The sequence below is a fragment of the Aphanomyces astaci genome, assembly GCF_000520075.1.
Source record: "Aphanomyces astaci strain APO3 unplaced genomic scaffold supercont1.4, whole genome shotgun sequence".
NCBI classification, from domain to species: Eukaryota; Oomycota; class Saprolegniomycetes; order Saprolegniales; family Verrucalvaceae; genus Aphanomyces; species Aphanomyces astaci.
The window spans coordinates 1,151,993-1,169,118 of record NW_009798267.1 but is presented as its reverse complement, the minus strand read 5'-3'; the positions used below and the strand labels follow the sequence as shown (position 1 = coordinate 1,169,118).

The 17,126-nt window shown below is 50.8% G+C and overlaps 8 protein-coding genes across 10 annotated transcripts; 5 read left to right on the top strand and 3 right to left on the bottom strand.

Annotated features, from left to right (window-relative positions):
• Window positions 1–407: 407 nt before the first annotated feature.
• H257_02549 (hypothetical protein) lies at window positions 408–1,826 on the bottom strand. The gene has a single exon (XM_009826233.1). The coding sequence runs from the start codon at window positions 1,769–1,771 to the stop codon at window positions 506–508; it is 1,266 nt and encodes a 421-aa protein (XP_009824535.1). The 5' UTR covers window positions 1,772–1,826; the 3' UTR covers window positions 408–505.
• Window positions 1,827–3,998: 2,172 nt separating this feature from the next.
• H257_02547 lies at window positions 3,999–6,695 on the bottom strand. Of its 2 annotated transcripts, none has more exons than XM_009826231.1 (3): window positions 6,399–6,695; window positions 4,644–6,339; window positions 3,999–4,595 (listed from the first exon to the last, which is right to left on the bottom strand). In XM_009826231.1, exons 1-3 carry the CDS (start codon window positions 6,662–6,664, stop codon window positions 4,554–4,556), a joined length of 2,004 nt encoding a protein of 667 aa, XP_009824533.1. In that variant the 5' UTR covers window positions 6,665–6,695; the 3' UTR covers window positions 3,999–4,553. The 2 variants fall into 2 exon arrangements, with proteins under 2 accessions (XP_009824533.1, XP_009824532.1); XM_009826230.1 differs by having other exon boundaries at window positions 4,001–4,602; window positions 6,399–6,664.
• On the top strand, window positions 4,007–4,651 carry H257_02548 (hypothetical protein). The gene has a single exon (XM_009826232.1). It carries the CDS (start codon window positions 4,077–4,079, stop codon window positions 4,452–4,454), a length of 378 nt encoding a protein of 125 aa, XP_009824534.1. The 5' UTR covers window positions 4,007–4,076; the 3' UTR covers window positions 4,455–4,651.
• A 239-nt stretch (window positions 6,696–6,934) lies between the features above and the next one.
• Window positions 6,935–7,578, top strand: H257_02546 (hypothetical protein). The gene has a single exon (XM_009826229.1). The coding sequence runs from the start codon at window positions 7,136–7,138 to the stop codon at window positions 7,484–7,486; it is 351 nt and encodes a 116-aa protein (XP_009824531.1). The 5' UTR covers window positions 6,935–7,135; the 3' UTR covers window positions 7,487–7,578.
• A 141-nt stretch (window positions 7,579–7,719) lies between these two features.
• H257_02545 (hypothetical protein) lies at window positions 7,720–9,175 on the top strand. The gene is made up of 6 exons (XM_009826228.1): window positions 7,720–7,774; window positions 7,829–7,906; window positions 7,961–8,059; window positions 8,115–8,194; window positions 8,262–8,895; window positions 8,962–9,175. Exons 2-6 carry the CDS (start codon window positions 7,829–7,831, stop codon window positions 9,106–9,108), a joined length of 1,038 nt encoding a protein of 345 aa, XP_009824530.1. The 5' UTR covers window positions 7,720–7,774; the 3' UTR covers window positions 9,109–9,175.
• Window positions 9,176–9,598: 423 nt separating this feature from the next.
• H257_02544 (hypothetical protein) lies at window positions 9,599–10,677 on the bottom strand. Its single transcript, XM_009826227.1, has one exon. It carries the CDS (start codon window positions 10,653–10,655, stop codon window positions 9,666–9,668), a length of 990 nt encoding a protein of 329 aa, XP_009824529.1. The 5' UTR covers window positions 10,656–10,677; the 3' UTR covers window positions 9,599–9,665.
• Window positions 10,678–10,924: 247 nt separating this feature from the next.
• On the top strand, window positions 10,925–11,949 carry H257_02543 (hypothetical protein). The gene has a single exon (XM_009826226.1). It carries the CDS (start codon window positions 10,932–10,934, stop codon window positions 11,910–11,912), a length of 981 nt encoding a protein of 326 aa, XP_009824528.1. The 5' UTR covers window positions 10,925–10,931; the 3' UTR covers window positions 11,913–11,949.
• A 121-nt stretch (window positions 11,950–12,070) lies between these two features.
• H257_02542 lies at window positions 12,071–17,048 on the top strand. Of its 2 annotated transcripts, XM_009826224.1 has the most exons (10): window positions 12,071–12,096; window positions 12,147–12,285; window positions 12,336–13,288; window positions 13,338–13,413; window positions 13,482–14,014; window positions 14,058–14,365; window positions 14,413–14,539; window positions 14,586–15,712; window positions 15,762–16,711; window positions 16,759–17,048. In XM_009826224.1, the coding sequence occupies exons 1-10, from the start codon at window positions 12,091–12,093 to the stop codon at window positions 17,007–17,009; spliced, it is 4,470 nt and encodes a 1,489-aa protein (XP_009824526.1). In that variant the 5' UTR covers window positions 12,071–12,090; the 3' UTR covers window positions 17,010–17,048. The 2 variants fall into 2 exon arrangements, with proteins under 2 accessions (XP_009824526.1, XP_009824527.1); XM_009826225.1 differs by having other exon boundaries at window positions 15,762–17,048.
• The last annotated feature ends 78 nt before the right edge of the window (window positions 17,049–17,126 follow it).

The window sequence follows — 17,126 nt, the reverse complement described above, 5'->3', positions numbered from 1 at the left end:
AGTGAAGCCTATGGATTTCACTAAGCGTACGTTCAACTGATATTGCTACGTCCTTGGAGTAGTGTATCCTCAGATTTCGAATTTTTTTAAACCCAACTTCTGTGCATTCTATTTCGCTTGAATTTAATACTGTATACGTACTCGTGGGTAACGTTAAACTTGTCCCAATAGAAACACTCTAGTTACTTCGAAGTAACATAGAATGAGCTACGTTAATCTTCAAAGCTAATAAAACCCCTTACTCGGAGAACGGATGTCTCTTCTTTTCGAATATACTTTCAGATCTTGAAAATTCCCACTGGAGCAAATGTTATATGGAACAATTGAAACATTCGTTTTGCCCAAACGGATGGTATGTATGTGTTATATACATACTAGTAGTTACTAGTAAACAAAAGGAAAATGAATTGCGTGGACAGCTAGCACATGCCGTGTATTTTCTATAAGTCAAGTTGTTAAATTCACACTACTACCGTGGTTGGTGGGTCGTCGATTTTCAGCGGATTCACCGAGTCAAGACGGACGACACTGCCGTGGGCATGTTGTAAACGTCAAAGTCCTTGAGCGAGTTGATTGTGCCGTTGAGAATGATAAACGAGCCCACGATTTGAGTCGTTCGGATGGTCAGACCCTTGGGAAAGACAAATGCCAATGCGGTGGCCAAGACGCGTCGTGCCTGGGGTGACTGGATGTTGGTGGGAACGCGGGAATTCGCATGCTCGACGAGGTCGTTCAAATGCCGTGCATAAGACTTCTGCGGGTTCATCAATTTGAGCGTCGACAAGTTGTGCGGGACATGCGAAAAATACCCAGCGACCACCCCAGCAAACATGCTGCCCAACGCGTTCTTCAAGATGGGCTGCGAATCGTCCAAAGGAATGCGCTCTTCGCAGTAATCCGATAATTGGTTGAGACCCACGCCGAATATAATTTCGCGCACGGCACGCGGCGCCAATCCTCGGATCCATCGAGTTGCCAGCGATTCTGGGTTCATGTGACCGGCATTGCACGCTTCCAGCATACTGCTCACCGGTGTCATGATGATACCAGGAGCAATGGCTTTGGCGATGCGGACGTAACCTGGGTTTTCGTACGAGTCGTCGTCGATGTTCTTTTCGAGGTAATGGCGGAGGCCCTTGAACCCGTTGATGTAGGCGACACGGGTGGGGATTTGCACTCCCATGTTGGGGAAAAGCGTTGCCGGAGCTTGCCCAGTCAGCCTGGCATTCAAGTACGAATTGAGGGCACTGCGGTAAAAGCTTTCGACTGCAGCAGCCACGGATGTTGCAAAAATAGGCGTGGGCTTCGCATGTTGTTCCAGCAATGGAGTGTTGAGGAGGTTCATGTGGCGGCGGACTTCACGGTTCAACGAGTACATGACATCGGTGGCAATTTCAGGATCCTTGAGGAGCGTTGACAGCGATTGAGAGTCCAACGAATACGCCACAACGGGGGTCAAGCACTTGGCGGTTGCAGACGCCCCATCCTGTCGCAACGCGTGGTTGCTACCCAAAGCCATACCGGGTGTGGTTTCTCCCCATGAGTGAATTTGCCCGTTGATGTCTTTGGTTTCACCAACCGTGCCGCGTGAAATAACCAGCATTTTCGCTTGCGGGAGTCCTTGCTGGAACAACACGCTGCCTTTTGGATGCGTCTCCGGGACCGCTTGCGCACACAGCTTCTGCAACGCGCGCTCGTTGCAGAACGCGAACATGCGCACGGTGCTGAACTTTTCAACGCAGTCCTTCTGTTGCTCCCGAGACAGTCCCATGATGCTGTCGTTTGCGCGCGGAGATCGGCGAGCTGTCCTGTGGGGTGCGCGGAATTTTCCAAAGTGAGGCTGGATCCGCGGGTTTCCAAAACATCCAATAAATATTCACCAATCACAGCGCTCGCTGTAAAGTCACGGTTCAACTTTGAGTTCAATTATTCAGCCAATCACAATTAAGCAGCGCATTTTCATGTGCACATTCTCCTGGCTGCCCTTGCTCGCGACTTTCTCAAGACATGTGTACGGCATGCCAGTTGGACGATGTCGCTCTCGTATGGTTGCGCAATCTGCTTGGCAAAGCCTCCAAGTGAGCATGTTGTGTTGGTGGATGGGATGGTGTGTTGACAAGTCCTAGGGACCGCTGTAATCGAAGCATGTATGTGGATACCGTAATCATAACACGTGGCATTTTCAAGTGCAAGACCTGTCTCGACAGCTGATGGTTTCAAGGTATCATTCACGCATTGGTAGCCAGGACATCATGCATACCATTGTCGTCACCGCGATGACACGATCATTGATTCCTTTGAAACAAGTACTTTTCTATGACTCCGTTCATGAACTGAACCTATTTATCTTGACTGTGAGTTTGGCTGCGTGCGTTAATTAGGAACTGCTCAGTTAACCTATATATATTGAGGATGAAGGAATATTTATCCTACGAGTATTTGTTTAATATTTCATTGACAACAGGAAGGCAATTTTGTTTGGCATTGACAATGAAATATTTTAATTGCTGTCGAAACGACGACGACGACGTGACAACATCATGGCGTTTTCTCTTCGTGACGAGATTGAATGGACACGTGGGGGCGGTGAAGGTGCCAGATGGGGCCAATCGGCGGTTTTCATTGGCCCCATGGAGGCCAAGCATCGTGTGATGGTGGCGAGGTGGCAATGGAGATGCATACTCGATGAACCACTGACGACGGTCAAGCGGGCTCGCGCAGGATGATCCTGTGACAGTCGGTGGCGTTTGGGGGTTTTACAGTACTGTAACCTTAATGATAATGTACTAGTATCGTGGATTCTCGACACGGAGGAGGGGAGCTCGATGGGGGTGAGATACGCAAAGACTGAATCTCGGTGCATTGTGAGTGGTCTAAATTCGATTCCAGGATTGCCGCTCGCGAGGTTGCAGGGGGGCTGTACGTGTACGTCGTACATCATGAGGGGAAGGTACTGTACAAACATGGAACGCATCTACTGTACTTTCAACACGATTCTCTACAGTGTACGGCGTAGTACGAAGTATGCCTTGCCAAACACTGTACAGTATGTACCAGGTATGTAGTCGCGAGCGTATCCCTCGTGTTAGTGAACGTACAGTACAGTAGTGTACCATATTGAACAGTGGATATTGTGCGGAGGTATTACCGGTAGTACCAGAGAAATACATTCTCGACAAGAGCTATTGACATTTAATTACTTCGTAGTACGAAGTACATACTACTATTACTGTGTAGTAGTAGAATTACTACGTAGTATTTACCTAACAGTAAGTTTTGTGATGTCCTCACAAAAAATGTACTACCGTATAGTGTATACTGTATGTATTGCGACAGGTGATATTTCACAACTCGTTCTCAAAAGTTTGTTAATCCATTGCGTCATACAAATTTGAAGTATATTCAACGTATTCACAAGTAAATACTCGGAGTATCAGTTATTACAAGAAAATTATCACTTATTACAGGAGCCGCAACCGATTAATCCGTCGCAATACATATACACTATACGGTACTACTACTACGTAGTATTATAGTAGTATATATTAATACAGATTCACATCTATATTATTCAGCGGTTATTGTTGTACTCGTATTCACTATCAATAAATGACTAATATCGACTGGCTGAGAGAATTTTTATAATGTGTCAAGTAACGCTACGAATAAATAATTTCGTCTCCATGCATGTCGCAATTAACAGCACACCGAGTACTTCGAAGTAGGTATAAATATCATTCCTTTTACTGAAATATATACTGGTATATATTTCTACTATTTCCCCTGCCTCTGGTTTCATGTGGGGCTCACATGGATCGATCGATCGCATGAGCCTTCACAGCCTGGACAAGTGACGCATCTACACTTCCTCTACGCTACTTGCGTCCCAAATGCGCATCATGGCACTTGTCCAGCCCTGGTTTTCTCTCATGACCAAGAGCGCATTGACTGTGAGAATGCTGGTCTGTTCTCCTCTCTTGAAAAGTCACATACAAATCCCAAGTCACGCTAGTCCGTTATCCGGATATACCGGATCATTCTGCAGCAGCCCATTCACCAACTTCCTCACTGCAAGCATGTCGTCCGACGGTTATGACCCTGCCAAGTCGCGCATTGCCGACGATACGTTGGCCGACTTCCTTCGTGCACCTTTGACGGGTGTTTTGACGGAGGTACCTGGCATTGGTCCTGCCGCCGCGAAGAACCTGGCGAAAGGCGACGACCCTGCCGACCAAATCACCAACACGTTCCAGCTCATGGGCAAGTTCATGCTGCTCAAGCGCAACGAAGACGACACGGACGAGCCCATCGACTGCCGCACCCACTGCGATGCGTTCTGGCATTGGCTCAAGTCCAAGGGAATTTCGTCGTACCGCAGCGGGATCGTCATGGCCATTGCTGAAAAGATGAACACGATGATCCCCGGCGTGTACGACGCGTGCGACTTCAACTAGATATGAATACACATCCAGCTTTCGTTAGACTTTATGCCGACTTGGACATGGCTTCGATCTTCATCGCCTGTTCTTTGCTCATAAGCGGGTCCACTTGCATCAACGCCTGCCACAGCGACAGCTTCTTCGGCCGATTAAGGCCTACAAACTAGACATTCGTAAGGAACACACACGTTCTCAATAGTATACCTTCTCCGCAGCGTCCATGGACGTATATCGATACGCCATGGCTTCTCGCATCACTCGCTCCGATTCAAGTCGTTTTCGTCGGATTTGAGTTTGAATATGTTGCAGTTGTTGTCTGTACATGGAGGTCGACAGGGTCGTGTTCACACTAGCCATGGTGGCATCCATGAAGGTCCCCATCATGCCGTGGCTGTCCACCGGAGCATTAGGATCTGGTGGCGGTTGCGTTGAGTCTGTCGTTGGTTCGACGGGCGGCTGGGCTTTTGGGCTGGTGTGGCATGAGAAAGGAGGGGGGGACTGGAAGTGTGCTGTGGTGTCGTTGCAAGCACCGCCTTGACGATGCGGATTCAAGTCGGCTTGGATGAGTACGTGGTTGCCAGTGAATTGCGTGCTCGCGTCTTTCATTTCGACTTTTGTCCGCGGACCGTGCTCGTATTCCCGGACGATCTCCACTCTGCGCCGCACGCTTGGCTGTGGTGTTGTCCTGTAATGGTCATTTTCAGGGGGTGGTCCAGGCGTAGGGTCCCTGGAGTCGCAGGCTTCACGCTGTTGCTCACGCTCGGCTTGCCTCGTATGGTTGTTGGCCACGGAACCATCGAGAGCGTGAGATTTCGAGGCCATGTGATTCGGTGCGGATTTGAAAGCAGTGGACTCGTCCGCGTTTGGACTGACCATCTTGGTGGCTTCTGCAGATGATAGAGTTGGGGCGGTTGTGGCTTCAACTGGTGCGATAGACGCAACGTCTTCGTCGTCACCAAACTCACTGGATGCGTCATGGTCAGTTGGTTCAGTGCTCTGGTCATTCAAAGTTGGCATCTCTGCACGGGGGTGGTCGTCTGCAAAGGACTCATCCAAGTACTCGTCTTCTGCGGCAGCAGGGGGATTGTACGTGGCGGTGGTGGTCAATGGCGACGGTGATGCCATTGACGAAGGGGGGGGCAACGTTATTTTGTGGGGGGATTGAGATTGGACAAACGATTCGTCCAAGTACTCGTCGTTGTCTGAATGGGAAGCTCTTGTTTGTACCAGAGGTGATGGGGCGGCAACAACTACTGGGCTTGCTGCAACCTTGGTATCGTTGTCGTCGTCGGAGAAATCCATCGAGTAATTGAACGACTGAACTGGTTGAGGGGTAGTCGCAGGAGTGCTAACAAGGGGGGGGCTGAATGTTGCAGAACGGGTGGGGATTGTAGCGAGGCTTTGTTTGAGCTTGGGGGTGGCGACCTCTCCGATAGACTCAACTTCGTCTTCAATGTCGCTGTAGTCTTCATCTTGGACTGTCACACCAAGAGGAGCCGTCTTGTACACGGGTGCAACATGATTGTCAGATGAGACAATAGGCATGGCCTTGGCTACAGTTTGCATTACGACTGGTGGTTTAGGCTCGCTGTCGTCGGAGTCGTTTGAATGCTGATGCGAAGTAGATCCACTTGGTGTAGCCGTCACCGGATTAGCGACTGCGGCTGGCTTTATGGAATCAGCGACCATAGGTTTCGCCTTTGCGCGTATGTTGTCAGCGCTTTCGTCGAATTCGCTGAGACCACTTATGTCTCCCAGAGACTCGTCGTTGGGCGCGCGCCTGGATGCCACGTCCGACAAGTCGTCCATCGAGTCTTCGACGGGTTTCTTGGTCACTGATTTGCGTTTCGGGTCTTGGTCGCTGTCGCTGTCGTCACTTAACTGCACCCGCGCGCGGGATCTACGATTATCAACCAGAGCATATTGAAATCCACCAGCACTCGCTTCAAAAGGGCCTACTTTGCTGCGGGGGTGGTTTGTTTTGTCGAGTATTTGGAGAGGAAGTTCTTGGCTTTGTCCAACGCATTGGACTTGGATGCGATGGCGGGTTGCTTGGCTGGCTTCTTGCCTCCTTTTAAGGATTTGTGGGGCGACGGCGACGACATGGCGTCACTGTTGTCGTCATCGTCCTTGCTATCGTCGTTGTCACTCTCGTTGCGAGATTTGAAGGCCTTCTTATTGCCGGGGATTTCGATCTCAAAATTGTACGGGTCGTCCTCTGCCATCACGATACCACGTGGATGTGAGGCACAAATCTCAGACGGGAAAACTTCGAACGGCAGTTACGATGTCGAGGTTGTAACTGCGTGTAGTGTAGTGTAACCGACACGCGGACACTGTATCTGGTGACCTTGGACATTATTATTGGCCGAGCTTAAGTACTTCGAAGTATTTGTCTGACTGCTGACAGTGAGTTCCATGCGTGCAATGCGGAGTTAGTTTCCATAATGACGAGAGCTGGTAGACTAAACTATCGTAGGCAAGCCTGCTACTGGAACATGAGCAATAATAGCACGACTTTTGTATTGATGTTATTTGAGCTTTGGGGATCCTATATCGTGGTTATACCAGTGTAGGTGTATACAATATACTACAGTATTTGTATTGAAAGAATCTCAGGGTAATTTTGTCCTCAAACTTGTAATCAGAGTTTAATTAAAACTTAGACATCCTTGATTCGCGGGGATATTGAGTGCATGCATGCTCGGATGTACAAGCCATCGAAAGCAACTAACGTGGAATGTAGCGTATCCATATTGGACAGTAACTTACACTTGTGGTCTAGCACAAATGAAAACCTCAGCTGGTACCCGAAATCTTTTCCTCATACTGGAGTCAGAGGTATATGTTGTTTAGTTCGTCTCGTCGTTGGTTTTCACGTGCAAAACAGATACATACATACATATACAGGGGGTGTTGTTCATCAGATCATCGTAGTCTTGAAAGGTTGTTTCCACACAAATGTTCAGGACGATAGTTTTCGAACATCATTTGAACGTCAAGGGCACATGCAATACTACGTAAATACTTCTAACATACACGCGTAACCTCAGTCACCGAAGTTGTCATCCATAGTCAGACATACGCTTGTTTTGAAACATCACAGGTTCGTCCATTCTACTTCACGGTCGCTCGTTTGATAATGGCAGGTTGCTTCGACACTATCAACAATCGCAACGGTCCAAAATGACTGGTGGCGAGTTTTCACGCGGTTTGATTGGCTACATTGAATCTGAAAAGTGGTTGGTGGAAAGATTGTTTATATTCAACCAATGAAATTGCTTCATACTCTCACACCAACAGCTTTTGAACCACGACGACAACTCACGTCCGAGGTATGGCTTGGGTGGCACATCGCTTGGCTAGGTGCTAAGAATGAGCCTGTCTAGATGGCAAGCGTTGACAAGTTGACCACAGACCTGGAGTCTCTACAGGAAAAGTTGCAAGAATTCCAAGACGCCATCAAGGTCACCAACATCGCCACACGCATGCATCACTCAACTCACGACTTGACCATGTAGACGGATTTGGCTACCGAAAATGGTATGGGTTTGCTCCAAGTGAAGAATCACGCCATGATGCAATACTCCCAGCTGTCCTTGTACTACGCACTGCTCAAGGTAAGGTTGGTTTTCTCGTGCCGTTTGAGTGAATCCTTACGAAAGTGGTCACTAGTTGGAGTCCCCAGATTCAGTGAAAGGCCACGCCGTGTTTAAAGAGCTGGTCCGATACCGCACGATCCTGGAGCGCATTCGGTACCTCACTCGTCGCCTGCATGAACGATTAAAAGAAACATGGACTGACCACCACGTTTGTCCGTAGACCATTCGATCGCAAGTTGAAGTACCAAGTGGACAAATTGTGCAAAATGGCCGTGTCGGATGCCAAGGACGTGGACGCAGCGTTGAGTTATGCGCCGAATCCGGACGCCATGCAGGCTGCCAACGACGACGACGACGAGGCCGACGACGACGACAACGACGAGACCGACGGAAATGCCAAGAAGGGCATCTACAAAGCGCCGCGGCTGGCGTCGGTGCCGTACGAGGAGGAAGAGAAGGAGGCCGACAAACAAGCCAAGCGGGACGAGCGCAACCGCAAACGTATGGCCAAGAGCACGATCCTCAGCGAAATCCGCGACGAGTACAGCGAACGCCCCGAGGAAGTGTACACGAGCGGCAAGACCATCGACAAGGAAACGATGCGCGAAGAACGAGAAAAGACCGACTACGAAGAAAGCCGGTTTGTTCGTGTGGTTACGTCCCGCAAGGACAAGGTGCGCAAGCGCCAGCGCGAGCGCGACGCAATGGCGGCAGATTCGATCGGGAAGATGGACAACTTTGCAGGCATCTCGGACGCGTTGGGCGAGTTTGGAGGCAAACGATTTGTGGCCGCGGCCCCGCAACAGAAGCTCGGCGGAAAGATTGGCGGCATCTTTGCCCATGTCGACGTGGCGGTACGGGTTGTTGTGTTGGAAGGGTAGGAGGGTGGGGGGTTGATATGATATCTATGTGTATGTTAGACCCCCAAAAAGAAGCAAAAGACAGCAGGAGGAGGAGCCGATCCGACGAAGGCGGCGTCTGCCGGACACTCGACAGCAGCTGCACCACCATCATCAGCGACGTCTGTACGTGGAGGAGAAAAACAAAAAGTGCGATTCAATTGGTAGAGATCTACGAACTATTCCACTCAAGAAGGAATGGATAACAAGTTATGTATGGCACACCTGTTGGTGACTTTGATATTGTTAAGGTGTTTATTCTAAACTGGAGCGAGCGACATGGAGAATGAATCGACATCAGGATTTAGCCAATTAGGTTGCAGGAAACCATCATCAATGTCGAATTAGTGTATGGTTTCAATTAGTGTGATACCCATCACCACAGGACACCTTTTTACATACAAATTCAGTACAAAGAATGGATCAATAGATTTGGCGATTCAGCACAAAAGTCCAAATTTTGGGTAAAAGGACAAACTTATGTAGTCGTATGTACCTCATGTAGTTCGGTAGAGAAACACTATACTATTACTAGCCCATGGCGAATCTTGTCGAGCGATGGAAACAACCGTATAGTTATACGACTTGTGGCGTTGTGGGAACTAGTTTGAGAGCTGAGTTAGCACTAGTAATGAAACGATGGCAAATGCCAGTCGAGTAGACTTCTAATAAGGACACTAATATTACGACATGAAGGCCATTTGAAGTTATCATGGTTGAGTTTGTTACTGTTGGTGCTTCTTGTCATGGCCAACCTTGACATGTTTGTCCCAATCTCCACGGACAAACCAGGCTGCAATCGACGCAATGGGAAATACCAGCACGTCCAGCGCAGGGTTCTTGCGGGGGGACATCCCCGCCCCAAGTACGCCCAGCAAGTTGATCCCAAAATCCCCGCAGTAAATGTTGTACACGCCCAGCTTCAAGTCGCTCAAGATCGACTTCGCCACCACTTCGGGCTTGTACAACGTGTCCGACGCCTCGATGGCTTTGCACTCGGCGGGCTTGGTGCGCTGTTCCTCTGCATATCCAGGGGTATCCATGCCCCCAGGAAATGCAATGTGAATCGAAATGCCAGACGAACTCAGTTCGTTGCGCAAGCTGTCGGCGAGCCCACGGACCGCGTACTTGCTGGGCGAGTAGGCAGAGTACCCGACATAACTGGTCATGGCGCACCCAGTGGTCACAAAGCAGATGCGGCCTTGTTGGCGCTGGCGCATGGTCGGCAGCACGGCGTTCACGGTGTTCAACGTGCCAAAGAAGTTGAGGTCCATCGCTCTGCGGTGATCTTCCACTGTGTGCTTGTGGCTGTAGCCCATCGTGGCTTTGCCGGCGCAAGGAATGAGAATATCCACGGGACCCACCGTGGCCACGGCTTGAGCGACGGCCTTTGCAATGGCGTCGGCATTCGTCACGTCGGCGGTTTGGAAAAAGATGCGACCGTGCGAAGGAGAGTTTGACATGCTCGCTTCGTCGACAACCTTTTGCAAGACTTCGGCCCGACGGGCCACGATCGTAACGTCAGCACCCGCAGCGACCAGTTGAAGCGCAATTACACGACCAAGGCCTTCGCTGCCACCTGTCACGAGGACATGCTTCCCGCGGTAGTTGAGTTGGCGGCCGGGAAGCAGCGCAGTGACGATGGCCAGGAGTATCGTAGCTCCAAGAGGCACCGCCAAGACGAGGAAAGGCGTTAGGAAAGTTGTGCCTGACATCGCAAATCCAGTTGTGGCCAAAATCCACTTTTGAATACTTTGAAGTAATTTTTTAGTACAACTAACTACCTTCCTATTTTAATACTTACTAGTAGGTAGTTAGTTGTTCAAAATCCCCCACATAAAAGTGGGATTTTGAACAAATCTTTTTCCAAATTTCTCGTATATTGTAGTAGTACTAAACGGCTACTAGATGAGTACTATTAATAGTACTTGGTCCAAAATTCGCGACAAAACGACAGGTTGAACACTGAACAGTTTTCAAAATCGTTGGACATGTCGGACACGACCTACTTCGTGCTCTTCCTCATCTTGGCGGTGCCCCTGGGAGCTACGATACTCCTGGCCATCGTCACTGCGCTGCTTCCCGGCTGCCAACTCAACTACCGCGGGAAGCATGTCCTCGTGACAGGTGGCAGCGAAGGCCTTGGTCGCGCGATTGCCCTCCAACTTGTCGCCGCCGGTGCTGACGTCACCATTGTGGGCCGCCGGGCCGATGCGCTACAAAGAGTCGTCGACGAAGCGAACACGTCGAATTCTCCAACTCGTGGTCGCATCTTCACCCAAACTGCCGACGTCACCAGTCCTCAAGCCATTAAATGCGCAGTAGGTCAAGCGCAAGCCAGTGTTGGTCCTATTGACATTTTGTTCCCCAACGCTGGAAAAAGCATTGTGGGGTACATGGTCGAACATCCCATTCAGTCGTTTCGCGACTCCATGGAGCTCAACTATTTTGGCACGTTGAACACAGTGAATGCCGTGCTGCCAACCATGGTCCAGCGCCAAGAAGGTTGCATTTGCTTCATCACGTCAGCGGCGGCATTGGCCAGTTATGTTGGCTTCTCTGCCTACTCCCCAACCAAGTATGCCGTCCGTGGCCTGGCCGACTGCTTGCGTAACGAGTTGAGCTCGTCGGGAATTTCCATTCACGTAGCATACCCTGGCAGCATGGACACCCCTGGGTTTGAATTGGAGCAGTTGACCAAGCCGACCGAATGCAAAGCGATCGAAGCATCCGAAACGTTGTACAAACCCGAAGCGGTGGCGTCGTCGATTCTCAAAGATCTCAAGCATGGCGTGCATAACATGTACTGTGGTGACATTGGCATTTCCTTGCTAGGGGTACTCAGTGCCTCCATGTCCCCTCGTTGCAACCCTGCGCTGGACGTGCTGTTGTTCCCTGTCGGGGTTGTTGTCGCTTGGTTTGTCCGAGGGGGTTGGGACAAACACGTGAAGAAAGGGCAAAATGACGTGTAAAATAGCTTCTGTAATAATGTCTCAAGCTTTATCCGGATGTTGAACTATCCGTATAAGTGATGGCCAGTGGTAACCCCTTCCCTCGATTCAAATCCCGGAAAAGCCAATAAAAACAGCGCACGGTTTCAAATTATAGGCGCCATTTGAAAATTAAAATCCAAGTACAGTCGCCGAGCTCATGGAGGTAGGTACCAAGATGCGCCGCGCCTGTCCACGACCCTGACGTGCATGTAGGCCACGAAGAAGTCAAAGCCACGCCCGACTGCCGACGAGCTGTCCTCGAACGACGCCAGCGGTGGTGGGCTGACGGTCGAGCAGATTTACCAGAAGAAAACGCAATTGGAGCACATCTTGCTCCGGCCCGACACTTATGGTACGTACCGGCCAAGTCACGTAAGGTTGTTGAGCTGGTGTGTTGTCTAGTCGGATCGATCGAACCTGCCGAGCAAACCCTGTGGGTGTATGACGACGAGAACAGCAAGATGGTGCAGAAGAAGGTCACAATTTGCCCAGGCCTGTACAAGATCTTCGACGAAATTATTGTCAACGCGTGCGATAACAAGCAGCGCGACAGTACCATGGACACGTTGAAAGTCACGATCGACTCTGAAAAGGGCGAAATCAGCGTGTGGAACAACGGCAACGGCATCCCAGTCGTGATGCACAAGGAGCACAACGTGTATGTGCCGGAACTGATCTTTGGCCATTTGCTCACGGGCAGCAACTTTGACGACAAGAAGAAAAAGACCACGGGCGGGCGCAACGGCTATGGAGCAAAGCTGGCCAACATCTTTTCCAAAGAATTCGTGGTCGAAACGGCAAGCCGCGAACAAGGCAAGCGATACCGCCAAGTGTTTTCCGACAACATGAGCGTGAAAGGCGCGCCGAAGATCACGTCGTGGTCCAAGAAAGACTTTACGTGCATCACGTTCACCCCCGACTTTAAGCGCTTCCAAATGACCGGCTTGGACGACGACATTGTCGCGCTGTTCAAAAAGCGCGTGTACGACATCGCGGGCGTCACCGACAAGAGCTTGAACGTGTACTTGAACGAAGAAAAGATCGCGGTCAAGTCGTTTTCCCAGTACGTGGCGTTGTATGGCACGGCCGACGTGATTTTCGACAAACCCGACGAACGGTGGCAAGTGGGCCTCGGTTTGAGCGACGACGGGTTCCAGCAAGTGAGTTTTGTCAATGGCATTTGCACGACCAAGGGTGGCCAGCACGTGAACTACCTGGCGGACCAAATCACTACCAAGTTGATTGCCGTGGTGAAGAAGCGCAACAAAGGCGAGGCGGTGAAACCCGCCTACATCAAGAACCACCTTTGCCTGTACGTGAGCGCGCTGATTGACAACCCAGCATTTGACTCCCAGGTACAGCGTCATTCGAAGGCGTCCCATACAGGTGCTGAATGTCACGTAGACGAAAGAGACACTGACCACACGCCCACCGTCGTTTGGGTCGACGTATACACTTAGCGAAAAGTTCATGAAAGCCGGTACGATTTCCATGTGATCGTTCTGATTGGCTGCGACGACATGTATTCACCACTGGCCGCCCGTGTAGTGGAAAAGAGTGGCCTCGTCGAGAACATCCTGTCGTTTGCCAAGCTCAAGCAAACGGCGGAACTAAAAAAGACGTCTGGAACCAAGAGCGTCAAGCTGACGGGCATTTCAAAGTTGGACGATGCGAACTTTGCCGGGAGTGCGAAGGGGAAGGACTGCACGCTGATCTTGACCGAAGGCGATTCCGCCAAGGCGTTGGCGATGAGTGGCTTGGCCGTCGTGGGGCGCGACTACTACGGCGTGTTTCCACTCAAGGGCAAACTGCTCAACGTCCGAGAAGCGTCCCACAGCGTGATTGTCAAGAACGAAGAAATCCAAAACATCGTCAAGATCCTCGGGTTGAAGTATGGCACCACGTACGACTCGACCAAGTCGCTGCGCTACGGGCACTTGATGATCATGGCCGATCAAGACCACGATGGAAGTCACATCAAGGGGCTCGTGATCAATTTCATCCATCACTTCTGGCCGTCGCTCATGGGGTTGGACAACTTTGTGCAGGAGTTTATCACGCCCATTGTCAAAGCGACCAAGGTACAATTCGAAAAGATGGACAAGACAGAAACTTTTGTTGTAGGGCAACCGCAGCGAAGTGTTTTACACGATTCCGGAATACGAAGCCTGGCGCGGCCAAATGAACAACGCCAAGGGGTGGTACATCAAGTACTACAAGGGGCTCGGGACCAGTAAGCCCGAAGAAGCGAGGGAGTACTTTAGCGACTTGAACACGCATCAAATCGGGTTTACGTACAACGGAGAGCCCGATGGCGATGCAATCGACATGGCGTTCTCAAAGAAGCGCGTGGAAGACCGCAAGGAGTGGCTGCGCGCATTCGTGCCTGGAACCTTTGTCGACTATGCCGTTCAAGACATGCCGTACACCGAGTAAGAAGATAACTACTTGCATTCGTCACGTGATGCTTTGTTGTTAGGTTTGTCAACAAGGAATTGATTCTGTTTTCCATGGCGGACAACATCCGATCCATCCCGTCCATGGTAGACGGATTCAAGCCCTCGCAGCGAAAAGTCTTGTTTTCGTGCTTTAAACGCAACCTCAAAGTGCGTTGTCACATATATGACAAAAAGTTGTTAATTTTACGCGTAGAAAGAGATCAAAGTCGCGCAACTGTCGGGGTACATTTCAGAGCATTCAGCGTACCATCACGGCGAAGTGAATCTCCACGGCACCATCATCGGCATGGCCCAAAACTTCGTTGGAAGCAACAACATCAACTTGCTGGCACCCAACGGCCAGTTTGGGACGCGACTCATGGGGGGCAAGGATGCCGCCAGTGCTCGTTATGTGTTTACAAACTTGGAGTATATCACCCGCCTTGTCTTCAATCCGTTGGACGATGCCATCTTGAACTACCTGGAAGACGAAGGCCAGTCCATTGAACCCCAGTGGTACATGCCGATCATCCCCATGTCCCTTGTCAACGGCAGCGACGGCATCGGAACTGGGTGGTCGTGCGGTATTCCCAACTACAACCCGCTGGATGTGATTGAGAACTTGCGCCGACGAATTCAAGCCGAGCCGATGAACAGCATGGTTCCTTTTTACCGCGGGTTTAAGGGAGACATCGTCCAGAAGGGAGGCACCGACAACTTTTTGGTGCAAGGCAAGTTCGAAGTGATCGACGACAGCACGATCGTGATCTCCGAGCTTCCCGTGAAGACGTGGACGCAATCGTACAAGCAGTACTTGGAAACGCTGCTGGAAGCGAACACCATCAAGGACTTCAAGGAGAACCACACGGACACGACCGTGCTGTTCACGGTGATCTTGTCTCCGGAATCCCTCGCGGCGATTCAAAACGCCCCAGGTGGAATCCCCAAAAAGTTTAAGTTGGAGTCGTCGCTTGCCATCTCAAACATGCACTTGTTCGATTCGAACGGCCAAATCAAGCACTACAGCTCGCCGTTGGACATCATTGAAGAGTTTTACGGACTGCGACTGGAGCACTACGGGTTTCGCAAGGCCGCGATCTTGAAACGATTGGAGCACGACATCCTGGTCCTGTCCAACAAGATGCGATTCATTTTGGCTGTGATCGAAGGCGAGCTGATCGTGAACAATCGCAAGAAGAAGGAGCTGCTCGAAGAACTCCGCAAACAAAAGTACGACCCGATGCCCAAGAACGTCACCGCTCCCACGGTCGCTGCCGCCGGCGAAGAGGAACAACCTGCCCCCGAGGATGACGATGAAGACAACGTTGGCGTTTCCGCAAAGTAACCAGCACGTATTGTGAACTATCGAATCTAACTGGTGACGAAATAGGGATTACGACTACCTGTTGTCGATGGCACTGTGGAGCTTGACTGCAGAACGGGTGCAGAACCTACGAAACGACCTCGAGGCCAAGAACGAAGAGCGCGATGTGGTGTTCGCGACCACCCTGGAAACCATGTGGCTCAAGGACCTGGACGAGTTGGAAGTCGGGTTGGGCAAGGACGAAGAGAACCGACTGGCCCAAGAGCACTCGACCAAGAAGCAAGCTGGGAAAGCCACCAGTGGGAAGAGCCAAACCAAGCGCAAACCCGCGGCGAAGAAAAAGTCAGCGAAAGAGTCCGACACCGACTCGGGGTCGGACTTTGAACTGGCAAAATCCAAAGCCAAGAAGGCCAAAGTCGTGGACGAGAAGCCCAAAATCAAGACACAATTTGGTGCGGAAAAGCCGCTGTCGACAGTGTGGAAGAAACCGCAAGCCATCGTGAAAAAGGAAGGCAAAGCGCCCAAGAAAGAACGGACTGCCTCCAGCGAGCCCAAGCCGGCAAAAGTGTTTAAGTTGTTTGAAAAGAAGCAAGCGATTGTCGAATCTAGCGAAGACGAGGAAGTGTTGTCCTTGGCGGAACGATTGAAGCGACGTGCGATGGCGGAAAAGAAGGTCGACTCGGACGAAGACGACGTGTTCAGCGTGCCCACAGCGCAGAAAGTCGGGGCGAAAACCATGCCATCCATTGCACAAGCGGATTCCGACGACGAGTTTTCATTCGCGGCATCGGCGAAGAAAACTGCCCCGGCACTGAAAAAAGCACCGGCTGCCAAGAAACCCACGCCGAAACCAAAGGTGGCCAAGAAGAAGGCTGTCGAATCCTCGCCCGTCGACAAGCCAAAGAAAAGGCCCGTGTCTGTCGATTCAGATGACGACACGTTCAAGTTTTCCGACTCGGAGCCAGTGACCAAGAAGCTGCCTGCGCCCAAGGCCAAAGCATCGAAACCTGCTTCGGGTATGACATTGCACGTAGCAAGGACACCCACCACATTGTTCTCGTAGGCACCGCGGCCAAACGTAAGACTGACAAGGCCCCCAGTTCCCCAAAGAAGAAAAAGCAAAAGCAACCGACATGGAGCGACGATGAGTCGAGCGCCGACGACGACGACGACGTGCATGAACCTGTGGAGCCAAAGGAACGGCCTGGCAGAGCCGCCCGAGCCACCAAGCAAGTCGTGTATAAACTCGACTCGTCCGACGAAGAGCAAGACGCCGCGAGCGACTTTGAAGATGACGCGAACGACTCGGAGTAGTAGTCCTTACAGTAATAGAGTTTCCATTTGTATTGTAAAAGATCATGCCACGTGTGATGGAGTGTCGATATATGATTGGATGAAATAGTTCGAAAGGCATTGAAAATCGAGCGCTGA

What these genes read in the sequence shown, in the direction of transcription:
- H257_02546 (XM_009826229.1), top strand. Translation starts at nt 7,136, where the DNA reads ATGCATGCTCGGATGTACAAGCCATCGAAAGCAACTAACGTGGAATGT.
- H257_02545 (XM_009826228.1), top strand. Translation starts at nt 7,829, where the DNA reads ATGGCAAGCGTTGACAAGTTGACCACAGACCTGGAGTCTCTACAGGAA. An exon ending in AATTCCAAGACGCCATCAAG is followed by an intron (nt 7,907 to 7,960) that starts GTCACCAACATC and finishes TTGACCATGTAG; the next exon opens with ACGGATTTGGCTACCGAAAA. An exon ending in TGTACTACGCACTGCTCAAG is followed by an intron (nt 8,060 to 8,114) that starts GTAAGGTTGGTT and finishes AGTGGTCACTAG; the next exon opens with TTGGAGTCCCCAGATTCAGT.
- H257_02548 (XM_009826232.1), top strand. Translation starts at nt 4,077, where the DNA reads ATGTCGTCCGACGGTTATGACCCTGCCAAGTCGCGCATTGCCGACGAT.
- H257_02544 (XM_009826227.1), bottom strand. Translation starts at nt 10,655, where the DNA reads ATGTCAGGCACAACTTTCCTAACGCCTTTCCTCGTCTTGGCGGTGCCT.
- H257_02543 (XM_009826226.1), top strand. Translation starts at nt 10,932, where the DNA reads ATGTCGGACACGACCTACTTCGTGCTCTTCCTCATCTTGGCGGTGCCC.
- H257_02542 (XM_009826224.1), top strand. An exon ending in AACGTTGGCGTTTCCGCAAA is followed by an intron (nt 15,713 to 15,761) that starts GTAACCAGCACG and finishes GTGACGAAATAG; the next exon opens with GGATTACGACTACCTGTTGT. An exon ending in AGCATCGAAACCTGCTTCGG is followed by an intron (nt 16,712 to 16,758) that starts GTATGACATTGC and finishes TTGTTCTCGTAG; the next exon opens with GCACCGCGGCCAAACGTAAG.
- H257_02549 (XM_009826233.1), bottom strand. Translation starts at nt 1,771, where the DNA reads ATGGGACTGTCTCGGGAGCAACAGAAGGACTGCGTTGAAAAGTTCAGC.
- H257_02547 (XM_009826230.1), bottom strand. Translation starts at nt 6,664, where the DNA reads ATGGCAGAGGACGACCCGTACAATTTTGAGATCGAAATCCCCGGCAAT. An exon ending in CAAACCACCCCCGCAGCAAA is followed by an intron (nt 6,340 to 6,398) that starts GTAGGCCCTTTT and finishes TGATAATCGTAG; the next exon opens with ATCCCGCGCGCGGGTGCAGT. An exon ending in CCATGGACGCTGCGGAGAAG is followed by an intron (nt 4,603 to 4,643) that starts GTATACTATTGA and finishes ACGAATGTCTAG; the next exon opens with TTTGTAGGCCTTAATCGGCC.